The 13,207-nt window shown below is 29.4% G+C and overlaps 1 protein-coding gene across 3 annotated transcripts; it reads right to left on the reverse strand.

Moving 5' to 3' along the window:
• Positions 1–1,479: 1,479 nt before the first annotated feature.
• Positions 1,480–13,141, reverse strand: LOC123299097 (DENN domain-containing protein 5B). 3 transcript variants are annotated; one of them, XM_044881319.1, is made up of 15 exons: positions 12,992–13,141; positions 12,214–12,500; positions 11,029–11,270; positions 10,543–10,832; positions 9,845–9,979; positions 8,587–9,710; positions 7,629–7,893; positions 7,515–7,541; positions 7,282–7,378; positions 6,868–7,118; positions 6,649–6,794; positions 6,317–6,435; positions 5,872–6,242; positions 5,202–5,430; positions 1,480–4,767 (listed from the first exon to the last, which is right to left on the reverse strand). In XM_044881319.1, exons 1-15 carry the CDS (start codon positions 13,104–13,106, stop codon positions 4,578–4,580), a joined length of 3,888 nt encoding a protein of 1,295 aa, XP_044737254.1. In that variant the 5' UTR covers positions 13,107–13,141; the 3' UTR covers positions 1,480–4,577. The 3 variants fall into 3 exon arrangements, with proteins under 3 accessions (XP_044737254.1, XP_044737255.1, XP_044737256.1); XM_044881320.1 differs by lacking the exon at positions 7,515–7,541; XM_044881321.1 differs by lacking the exon at positions 7,515–7,541 and having other exon boundaries at positions 1,481–4,767; positions 7,656–7,893.
• Between the last annotated feature and the right edge of the window lie 66 nt (positions 13,142–13,207).

A 13,207-nucleotide genomic window follows, 5' to 3' on the forward strand; every position in this document is an offset into this window, starting at 1 on the left:
TACTGTATTATATACAAATAAAGCAAAGGTCGTAACCAGGAGTTGACAATTTTTATTTTTAAAATCTAAATTTATTTTGTATAATTGATAAAGACATCTTTTAAAATCGTTTTAAGAAATTTAAAATTATTTTTATCAAATTTCATCGAAAATTATGCTCCTAATTACGTACCTAAAAATTGTATTAGGTACTCAAAAAAATAATAACTAAAATCAGTAAATACTTAAAAAAATAAAAGTTTTGGTTCTCTAATCACAAAATTTTATGAATATAATCTCAATCTTTCAAAAATTTATCATTTAATATACCACGTGATGTCAATATGTTGATACGATTTAAAAAAAAATAAACTAATTTCAAATGTAATTTAAAAGGCTCATTTTATAAATTTTTACGAAGGGAATAAATTCTAATAGTTGCGATCTCCGATAAAGAAAACATTTTTTGCAATCGGCATTTAACAGATAGAAAAAATGTTCAAATACTAAAATAATTTGTCTTTCTAAAAACTTTGTTTCGAAATTTTTTTTGATAAACTCAATATATTTATTTTTTGTTCAAAAATAGCAAGGTAAAATGTATGAAAAGTAGCGAGAAAATATCTGCCGATGAAGATAATATTCTTAGTTCATACACAAATAAATTATTTAACGGTAACCATAACGCATATACATGTTTTAATCAGACCATAACGTATATACAGTATACACGTTTCAATTTCCATTCGTTTAGATTCGAGCCAGAAATAAATTCGCATGGTTATTCTTACTGACATGGTACAAATTGAAATATTTCTAGTAGCTTGTGAAAAGAAACGAATACATGCAATTTGCAAAAAATAGATAAACTCACTCTTAATCGAACTGTATTAATATTCTGTAAATTTTTTTCTAATTTTAAAGTTGTACAAATTAACTGATTCTGAATATAAGACATTTTGATTTTAAGACAATTTTTAAATATAAATATTCGTATCAACATATTATTACATCAAGTGTATATGTCACGGTAAAAGTACCTAATTAATTTAAAGAAATCGAGAATTTGAGTTCAAATTTTCTCGAAAACTGAAATGTTTTTTGGTAATTTTTTGATATTTTATGAAATAAATAATTACTATCCCTCAAATTTTCATTGTTTACCGTAACATATATAATATAACTATTATTAAATACGCGTTACGAAGTTACATGCAAATTAAACTGTATAAATCACTTTTATGCTTAATAATAATGGGCCGTGAGCCTTAATTTAATAATCTGAGTTTATTTATTTAAGTTTGACTGAGATTCGAATATCCATTGTAGAATAAATTTGATCACATGTTACAAAAAAAACATGTAAATTTGCTTAAAATTGAAATAATTTATACAGTTGAAAACGCTTGTAAAATAATATCGAAAGTAAATTTCTAAAATATCGGCTCGAAACTATGATGACTACAATATTATTGAAGGAATTATAATGAATCAATATTCTACCAATTCCTAATAAACATTTAATACTATTCTTGATCGATCACACGTCATTAAGATTTGACAAAATATAATTATAATTAAAGATAAAAGAACTTAAATTTTAATTAATAGAGATACAAAAATCTTAAAAAATAAATTTTATAACTATTCATTGTTTTGTGCGTTCAGCATTTACTCACAGAATTAAAAGCTGCTTCTTTTTTATTAGTTTGAAAAATATTTACCAGTACTTTAGTAAAAATACGTTTCTAAACTTATTTTATTGAATTAGTATTTTTCAAGAAACAAAGTAGATTATTTATCTTCATATTCAACGGTCGCCATTATGCTTTCAAACATTAGAAAAAGATTTTCTCGGCTTAGCCCACCCGTAGTATCTCATAAACAGGAGTGTTGAAACTCTTACCGACAACCGAAACGTGTTTTCGTAAGTCTGCAGAATTTTTATTGAGTTGTATTTCTTGTAAATTTAAACATTTTCTTTATTATTAGAACTAGAAATTAACAGTTTTCCAATATGACTCTTTATATTTGTGACTGTGTGTATTCGTCTCTCGTAGATATTTATTAGAATGGCAAGAACCGGAACATCAGAAACAACATTAATGAAACCACTTTTTATAAGGTTTTTATCGAATTCTTTATGATATCAGTTTATTAAAATAGCTCGAAATGAAGATAGAATTATCTAAAAATGCAAATTTTAAAACGCTTTTTAAATATAAATTAAAAGAGTAGTGAAACTGCCATTGGAATTTATTTATACACATTATATTATTTAATTATCAATACTTGATTTCGGTTTAGGCCGCTGAGACATAAACATTTGGGTGATGCCATTGTGAAGGGAGGAGGGGTACCAAAATTTAAAACCAATTTTGTATACAGAATGGTAAATGTATATAAAATATAACGCCTTTTCGTAGTATATGAAAAAATCTCAATTCGATATTTCAGAATAAACACAAATAACTGATCCTAAATGTTTTTGACTAGACAGTTTTAGACAGACTTTTTTCCACGTATCAGGTTTCCATAATTTTCGATATACCACTTGTTATATGTTTTATATCACTTGCTATCAAATTTTAAATAGGTATTTATTCTATCACTGCATATATTTAGTAAAATTAAGAAAAATGATGTATAAATGGAGATTTCGAAAGAATAGTAGCAAGCGGTGGAGTCATATCACTTTTAAATAATTTCAATTACAAAATATATTATTTTTTTATCGATATCAAGTATGGTGAATAATTCAGTAATGTCGCTTCAATTTTTGAAATTCGAACATACAAAATGTGTAAATAAAGTCTCTACCGAATCTGCATGCCGTGTGAAAGTATCATTCATTGGTGATTGTTTATTAAACATAAAATTAATAATTTATTATACATAAAATATATAGATTTTGTTTTTTTGTAATTACATAACAAGTGTGACGAATGGAGGAGTTTATTATTATCATCAATCTACAATAATAGACGAAACCACATAAGCGAAATGGTCAAATAATCGCAAACTAAAGTGAATCGTCATAAAATGTATACTCAAAAAACCCACGTTCTCGGATACAATGGTGACAAAAAAAACTGAATCGATCTTTAAATTGAAATTTTTTTCAGTTTTAGGTTAGCAAACTGTGCAAACTACCCATTTTCTTCACTAATTGCTGGTCTTGAATTGAATCAATCTCAATTTAAAGGTTAATTCAAATAAACAAAGCCTACAAATCCGTATTCTACAAATCTTTTTAATTTCCTTAGTTATTTTACGTTTTCTATGGTTCTAAGTTCTAAAAGCTACGTTCATGATGTTTACTAGTAGCTAGCTTTAGATATAGGTAAAGAAAATCTAGGAAATTGGTCGATGGAACCACTCAACTGTTGAGTGACCGCTATTCTATAACGAAACTATTATTAAATCTTTAACACCAACAATTGTATTTAACATAATAGTCAAAAACAAACCGTGATGGGCAGCTTGGCGGTTTGTATTTAGGAACAGACCTAATATAATTTGTTATATATTATTGAAATGAAACTTTGTTTTTATTGGTTAAAGCTAAAAATTTGTTTAAAAATAATAAAATATTTTAACAAACACATACACTTTATAAATATATTTGGGTATTTGTTTTTATTATTTGAAGAATCAGTTATGACTGAACGATTTTAATAGAAAGAATGAATGGTAGACAACTATCGGCCCTTTTGAAAATTCGTAGCCAGTTACGAACATGAGCTATTTTAAACCTCCCCTACATTATGTAACATCTATCAGCATAAAAATTTCGCAATAAGGACTATTTTCTATTTTAATTATTCAAAATGGGAGTCTGAATTCTACCATTCCATCATTTGTTCAAATCACCAGTCTATTATGCTTCCAACTATAAGTTCAATAATATTTAGTTTTTAACGACTGACTTTAGTTTATGCCAAGACCAAACTATCGCTTCCGATCTTGAAGCATTTCGCCTATAATAATATATATGTAAACCATAACAATATTCCGATATATAATTTAGCTACACTGAAATTATAAACACATCAATGGATGGATGACAATGATGTACTTTTTATATATATTTTTCAAATGATTACATGGCATGGCGCACAAACGATTATTTTTTATATCAAGCATTTCAAAACTTTAAAAATATTGCTTTCATTTCAAAAACAACATTTTTATATTAAAAATTTTTTTTGGGTCTTTTACGACCTGCAAAGATTTTGACATTGATCGTTCACGGATACTATTTCACTTTTTAAGTATAGGTTCTTCAATATCATTTTAATGGACAAACTGAAACGTACTAATTTATAGGTGTTTTGTTTCTACCATCAATATTTATAAGCGTTACAAACTTTAAATCAAATTTAATATACCTGTCGTATATTATATAAAGGATGTTAAAATAGTGCCTGAACCTACTGTAATGATGTTATCATCAAACTGTCAAGAATATAAAATAGACCATTATAATATTATTGTTCCAATTAAAAATTGGTTTACCTGACTAAAAAATTAATTGTAATGCAGATAAAAAAAACAATAATTTCTGGCCATGTACTCATGAAAACAAATGAATTGACTTAAACTTGAGATGAAATACCCTGGGTAACTGAATTTTCTAATACGACATCTAATTCATCTAATGGTTCTAATATTTGTCGTAAGAATGTAAGTAGGCCACGATTACGTAAAAATGATTGCTCTTCGTACATTTCAATTGTAGCACGTGTACTGGACATTGGTACTAGCATCCGATGTAGTAAATGTTCTCTGCAATCATAAAATTATAAATTACTTACTTACTTTTAACACTCTCAAGTTTTAAAACACTTCCTCTTAAGAGTTAATAGAAGTTTTAAGGTCCAAGTACAAGACAAGCAATGTTACTCTTACTATGACTCAATATAAAAATGTATTGGTATTACATGCAATATAAAAAAAAATGTATTTTAATATTTTGTTAGCACAAATAAAACTCTAGCCAGCTAGACTGTTCCTGCTGGAGCTGGAGTAAAATGTACCTTTAGAATAAGTCTCATAAATTCGGTACGGTAATATATATCAGACTAAACGGACAATATAAATAGATATTTCTCAAAAATAACTTCGACAAATATACCATGAACGTACATAGGAAAATACGGTGCACATAACCGTCCTTAATATTATGAAATTTGATCGAATAAAAAAAAATTATGATTTACCTGACACCAAGACAAATAAACAATTGAAATTTGCCATCTTTTCCTAATGATTGAGATACATTTTGTATTTCATCCATTAAATGTGAATAACAACGCCACACAGCAATTTGTTCATGATTTGTGACAGCCGATTGACGTCTAGTTGCTCGATCTGGTGCTTTTAAATAATCAGTATTGTTTACACTTGATTCTTCATTTAAGCTCACTTCAAAATGTTCTTTAACACGAACTGCAAAGAAAAACATAAGCATAATTAATAGTTTTGACTCTAGAACTAGCATGTTTCATACACTTAGCTCAAAATGAAACACATCTCTAATATTAAATCGTTTTTGTCGGTGTGGATATATAGCTACTAAAATATTTATTGTTATCTAAAGAAGATTTCATAAAAAAATCCGCCTTTAAGATGGATTCAATCATTTCAAATGGTTCTCTAATTTGAATATCCCTCTTATAGAATGATTTGTTTTTGAATTCAAAATACCCCTTAGAGAATTTTAAAAATTTTCTGAGACTAACAAACTGTTTTACTGTAAAATAAACATTATAAAAGAACCCATCGACAATCGCCATTACTGATTTCTGTTTTGTTTATGGGTGAAAACATACTACGTCACCGTTAAACCATCGATTTAAAAACGTATGAGAAAATGCTCTCTTAACTTACCAAAATAATCCCACAAATACAAGTTCCGTCCAAATAATCTTGACGATCTAAAACCGCATAAAAATGCTTGCTCCAAACAATGAACAAGACCACCTTCTCCACATAGTAATGCGGTTAACGATGAATTTTTATCAGATCTTTTTCTATAATGCCATTTTACAATACGATTTACACAATCACCAATTAAATGTTGTATTTCTGATGGTCGTAGCTCTGGTCGTGTTACACTTGGAGAACGACATCGTGGTGGTGTTTTACAACTTTGTACCAATTCATCGCTATCAACATGACGCGGCACTAAACTTGCTACTAGTAAACGTTCTGTTGAGCCATCATCGATCCCACGACCTAACCAACGACCACACGGAAATCTAAAATAGTAATCAATTAGTAAATTCAAATTTTGTATTTACATTACAAGAATTGGATAACGAAAAATAATTACTTGTAGGTATGGCCGGTAACTTCATTTCGAACTACAACGTGTTCAACCATCCATTTTGTCCACAGACCTGAATTATCATGCCCTATACGCATTGTTGTTAAAACACCCAAATTTTTATGCTGAAAATATAAAATCGAATACATTATTCTGGATATTGAACTGATAGTCCAGTAATCTTACTGCCTAAAGGAAAGAAGGTGGGAAAATTTAACAATAACATAATATTTTAATATACTTCTGAAGATTTTCCACCTTAGCTCACCAAGTTTTTGTACAAAACTTTTCTTCATTTATTGAAGTTTATTTATATAAATTTTAAATAAAATTCTTACGTGAATGACAAAGTCCAATGATTGTCGTGGTACAAATACTTGTTTAGTTTCCGCTAATGATCCCGATAAAACAACCCAAACATTTGCTGAAACAGTATTCGAGCCAGATTTTCTTGATGGAAATATAATGACACGATATGGAAGAACTAAATAAATAAAAAAATAATTAAAAAATAATTAAAAAATAACTTAAAAATATTAAAAATAATCGCCACTTACTTGTTGTTGGATAAGTGCTAGTAAAACAAAAATAGTCAACTGCATTCAGTGATAACAAATGATACAGAAATTGTTCCCGTTCATCTTCACTGCGTAAAAACGCTGAACGTTTATATAATGATCTCAGAATATGACTATCAGATAATAGAGTTCGTAAATGCCGTGATAGCTGTTTTTTCTCTAATGCCAAGCGTATCCATGCGCGGGCCATACCAATATGTGTTTTTACATCGGACATTGCTTGAATGTTTCTAGAAAATAAATAAAAAAAACTATTTAAACAAAAATTTAACAAGGTATTGACGTATGACAGGGAAGGCGAACCTTAAAGTGTCAATGTGCCATTTTTTCTCAAGAAATATTTAATAAAGTCTGTGAGGCCGTCAAATAAAAAAAATTCTTCAAATAACTCACCTCATATCAAATAACAATGAATCGGGCAAGTTTGGTAATTGTTCATTCTTAAGAATACGATTTGGAGATGGTGGTGTATTTTCTTCATCAGTAACATCTAAGAAAATATAAATCAACATTAATTTGAATAAATCACCGTAATAATAAACACGTTAAGTGTCTGCAAATAATCGTTAAAAGGCGCTTAAAATTTACACTTAACGTGTTTAACTAAAACAATTTATCGCACATACTTTCTTGTGACTTTTTCCAAGCGCGGGCTGCAGCATTAAATATAGTAAAAAATTTAATAGTTAAAAGTAAATTTTTAATGGATATACCATTCATAAAAGCATTATTTTAATTACCAGGCGTTAAACTATTGTGTTCATTACCTCCGCTAGGTAATGTATTCTGCCTTTGCTCTTGATATAACAGCAAATGTGTCCATAAAGCACTTTTCCCCTTACGATGTATCAAACTATGTGCCCAAACTCGTTCCAATAGATCACATAATGAAGAGACTAGTGTGCTTTCTTCGACCGCGCTTGCTGCATCACAACCATGACCAAGTGCTGCTGCTTCTGCTCCCAATGCCGCGACTAACATTCTTTTTGTTTTACTTTTACAATCCTATTGAAAAAATTTACAGAAATTATCTCAGAAAAAGTTAAATAAACTAGTTGGCTATTCGGTGAAGATTATTTAATAATAATATAATTCTAAATTTTATTCTCTGAGTTTTAATTTAATAAAATATTAAAAAATTAAATATTTATTAATTAAAACATCTTTTTATTAACCGGATAATTATTTATTTTTTACTTTTCGCATATCATTTTTTTCGTTTTAGATCATTAGTATCAATATTTTGACTAAATTTAATACATGATGAAAGAGCATTTCATTCCATTTTGTGTGATATAAAATAACAGCCAGGTGGAAACCGCAGCTTTCCTGTGCAGTGCCAATGCGAAAAATACAATTCGTCGGTGAATCGATCACTACGATGATATCGAGTTCGATATTATCGATAGCAGCTTTGTTTGTACTTACTTTTAAGAATATTCGATCAGATCTCACGTTTGAATAGCATAACGTTTACGAATTGTCAGTTTATTTACTAAACCAGTTAGTTTAATCGAGTCATATTGTCGATATGAACCAATGAAAATCGATTTTCATTTGACTGTGGTCACACAAAATGGAATAATATACTCTTTCAGAAAGAAAAAAATTTGTAATATATTTCTCATATAGAACTTGTTTAAATTAAGTTTACAGTTCGGACACTCTTAATGGAAAATTCTAATGTAGTAATCTAACCTTTAACAATTTTCCAACAAAAGTCCAATTTGCTTGTGCAATTAAAGCTGGGCTTAATTCATTTTGTTTTGCTTGTAGCTTTTCTTGCATTGCTGGCACTAACAAGGCGACTGGGCGATAATTAGCCGGTGGTGGTATCGTAGCCAAAGTGGATCGAAAACGTTGTTCTCGTTTACGATCTGGTGGTTTCAAAGAATCAGCATCAAGTAATGGAAATGTACGATAACATTTTGTACGACTGCGTATAACTTCACGTGGCTGTGGACAATCCATATCTGGATTAGCTAATCGTCGTTCTACTAATCGTTGTGTTTCACGTGCTAAAGTGCATGGTTCGTAAGTTAACGATCTAACTAGTGTTTCACCACCATGACGTTGGCGTAACAATTTAATACGATGATCGAATATAATTAAATTTATAAAGTAATCACCCCACGATGACATAATCTTATTATCAATTAATGTTGCAAACATTTGACTTTCTAAAAAACTTGATAAGAATGGACGATGTTGTTCTGGTTGATCAGACAAAAATGAGGCTTTGTCAAAATTTTGCATTGTATCACGATTATTTAGCCAGTCTTGTTTATCCTGATTTGGTAATATCACAAAATGTTCGTACGATTGAAAAATATGTACGAAACGATTTAAAAATATCTCACGAATAATATTATTAAATTTTAGATCATCCGCATATTGGTCGACCGGATGTGCATTATCCGTTTTATCTAATGCAACACCTGTACGTCGTACAATATCTGCAATACGTTGTAATGCTTCGTTACGTGCTGAGCCAGGTGGTGATGGAGGACGTTCACGTTCAAGTACATCGTGTAATGAATGTTTACGCCGTGCGTGATGATGATAACCACTCGGTAATGTACAACTTGTTGACATTATATTGTCATGTTGCTGTTGACTTTTTGTTATAGTTACACTCTCCATTTTACTTATCGATATACCATTTTTATCTAATGCTGATGTCAATTCAGCAATAAATGATTGTAAATGTGGGAACTCAGGTAATTCTTCAGGTAATTGTACACTAGGCTTATCAATATCAACATAACAGAGAGTTGCTTCCGATGCTACTTTAAAATTATTTTCAGATCCCGAATACAGACCTAATATAAAACAAACAAAAATTATTCATATTTCTATTTTAAATCATCTTAATTTTCAATTAATTAAATAATAATTGCCGATTTTTTTTGACAGTACAGAAAAAATATTTAATTTTTTTAATTTGAAAACTCACCCATAAGAAAAGGAACTGGAGCATCCAAAAAATGATGCATGGAAATTGGCAAGATTGGCACGTACACATGTGGCCATATAAAGGGGAACAATAAAGACGTCATACATTCAGCTACAATCATTAACTTTTGACAATCTGAAAATAAAATGTATGTTTAACATGAAATATATATACTTTTGTCACCTAAGAAAGTTGAGTATTCGAGAGTATACATACTATAATCTACATATATATATATATATATATATATATATATATATATATATATATATATATATATATATATATATATATGTGTGTATTCAAGGCTTCAGTCAGGACGAAGGCCTGTCTAAGAGAGTAATAAAATTTGTGTTGAGTGGGCGGGCTAAGCAGGGGGTGGGCGTGTAGGTGGGTTTAACGGATTTAATAGGCGGGCTAAGCATAGTATAACTATTAATGAATGAATTCGCTAATCAATAGTTAATAATAAATTGTAGGTGAAACGAAGTTCACCTACAATCTAGTTAATCAATAAGAATAAGATATAATATTTATAATAAGAACTTAATATTTACGAACCTAATCGCAAAGTTCCCAAAATTAAAAAGAATCAATAAATAAATAAAAGAGCATAGAAATTAAAAGATTTTTCTAGTCTAAGTGGTATTCATGAAATTGATTTCAATTTTTAGACATTAATCGAAAAACTTTCTTACCATTTGAACGTAAGAGTATTTGATGTTCCAAAAGTAAACATGTAAACAAATGTACTACAGCATCCACACCTAACCATACGAATACCATTCGCAGTGTAAAATCTAATGAGGGTAATTCAACAGGCGGTGCTGGACGTTGTAATATAAATGGTTGAGGAGGTAATGATGGCTCCGTTGGTGGTAAATATATACGAACGCTACGTCCTTCTTGTGGTAAACTTACTTCATACAATAAATTATAAACATAACTTTCTAAACTTAAATTTGACGTTGGGCGACGTGGTAAACACCTACAACAAAAATAGCCATAATGAGTCTTTGATCTAGTCGCCACTCATATTAATAGAATAATAATATTTTTTATATTTTTATGGGTAATATGGTCAATTCGACATCAGTATTATATCCCCTATTGTGAGATATTTTAAGGGTGGTGGAACTTTAAGACAGTTTTTATAATTTAAAATACATAAATGAACAACTTACTTATATAAATTAACTAAGAACATTTGAGCTGCATGTGTATATGAGGACTGCGAAACAAGTGCAATACTCTTCGTGACATATAATTTATCTTTGGTAATATCATAATAACTAAGTGCACCAGCACTGTTATGTACAGCCAATTTAAAATGACGAGGAAGAGATCTAGATTGATTTTCTTTTGGTGTACGCATTCGTGGTGGGTTATTTGGTTGATTACTTGATAATTCTGTTATATGCATTGCCTGAAAAAAAAAATTAAATCTTAAATTCTAACGATATTACAAGTTTAATCTAAAGTTTGTAACATCTTCAATCATAGGGGACATACTCCAGAAGTCCAGAGAGATTGAAATTCATCAATAATCGGTGACCTTTTTTAATTTTAATCAATTAAAATGTTAATATTTTTCACAGAAACAAAATTTCGTAACTCAATAATAAAACAAAAGGGTATTGTAGTGTACTGAAATTTTGCGAGCGTTACTCTCTTACCAATAATGTTTGTCAGGTTAGGTTAGAGTGGTTGTCGTGGGATAGGACACACTTGGAACAAAGGGTCCGTTTTGATACCGAAAAATGGTAGGCCCATGCCGGGCCAATACTCCATGAAACATTTCGAGCTGTTTAAGAACAGCAGGAGTGCTTTGACGTCAACGGACTTAAGGTCGGAGAAGTCGTCAAAAGCTGGCTCAAGTGAGTCCATCTCCTCATTGAAAGAGTTGGACAGTGAGAGAGAAAATGAGACATCATTTCTTTCTCATTCCCACTGTGACACTTTCTGCAATGGTCGTGCTACAATGTCAGGTCCAGACCGGTAATCTCAGCTATTAAAGAAATTTAAAAATAATGTAGAAATTAATTAAATAATGTCTGATAGCATCCATTGTAAAGTCTATAAAATTTAGAATATAATTTTAAAAAACTTGTTAATTTTTATAGCTACGAATATTCGAAAACAATAATTATTAATCGAAAAGTGTCAAAAACTTTAATTATGAATTTTATTAATGTTTATAAGACAACGTAAAAATGTATTGGAATCCTTCCCCTTCAACGTAACATACCAATAACGCTTAATTTAAAAGCTCATCTATTACGTAATACTCGAGTATAAATGTTACGTAATACTCGAGAGTCTATCTAGAAGTAATTTTTTTTATACCAAGTCAAAATTATGGCATTTACCTGTAAAGTATGCATGGCATTGCATATATCACGATTAGTAACCTCCTCGTAAAATACCAAACTATGTCCATAATAACGGCAACCATCTTCACGTGTTATCACAAAACTGTGAAAATGTGGTGTATTTATAATTGAATGTTTTTGAGTACGAAATCGAAGACCTGCTGGCAAGCATAATAAACCTATTGCTTGTGGATCAAATGGATTCCATGTTACATTTTCTGGATAATGTCCTAGCACTTTAGTTTTATATGCTCGTTCCAACGGTGAACTTTGAAGACTATCACCTATAACAAATTATTTATTAGAGTTTGAGACCTTAAGTAATGTTACTCATTTAACTGGTTTTATAAATTGGGGAGCCTATAAGTTAAACCCAATAAATCTACTAACATTTGATTATGTTACAGATTGTATACAAAAAAAAAATCGACATTTTTTTTCATTGAGAATAGAATAATTTAATTATTTATTTATTGACATAAAAATTTAAACTTCCATTGATAAAATAATAATAATATATGTAGAAAGCTCAAAAATCAGATGATATTACATACACGCAGGATACCCGCTTTGTACGAATAGCTTTACTGTAATTATTAATGACAACAGTTTTAATTAGTACACGATATTTCGAATTTTGATAATATCTAAGTGCTTTTCAAATTATTATTCAATATTTTTAGAAGTAACTGAAATTCTGTATCTATAAATCTTTTACAGCACTGACTAAAACGTAGAAAGGATTGATGAAAATAAATAGCATGTGAAAACCAACCTGCTAGACGGTCTAACTCTAATCCAGAATGTAAATCCAATCCACATATCACAAAATAATCAGCAAATCTGGATGTTTCGTTATCCAATGTATCTAAATTTTCTATCTCACCCATAATAATTAATATAAATAAAAGTATTATCTATTTAAAGTGAAAGTAGATCATTGTTCTTCCGTTCTGTATAATAATAATATTGTCATTATTTATTTTCTAAT

Source organism: Chrysoperla carnea, chromosome 4 (genome assembly GCF_905475395.1).
Source record: "Chrysoperla carnea chromosome 4, inChrCarn1.1, whole genome shotgun sequence".
NCBI lineage: Eukaryota > Metazoa > Arthropoda > Insecta > Neuroptera > Chrysopidae > Chrysoperla > Chrysoperla carnea.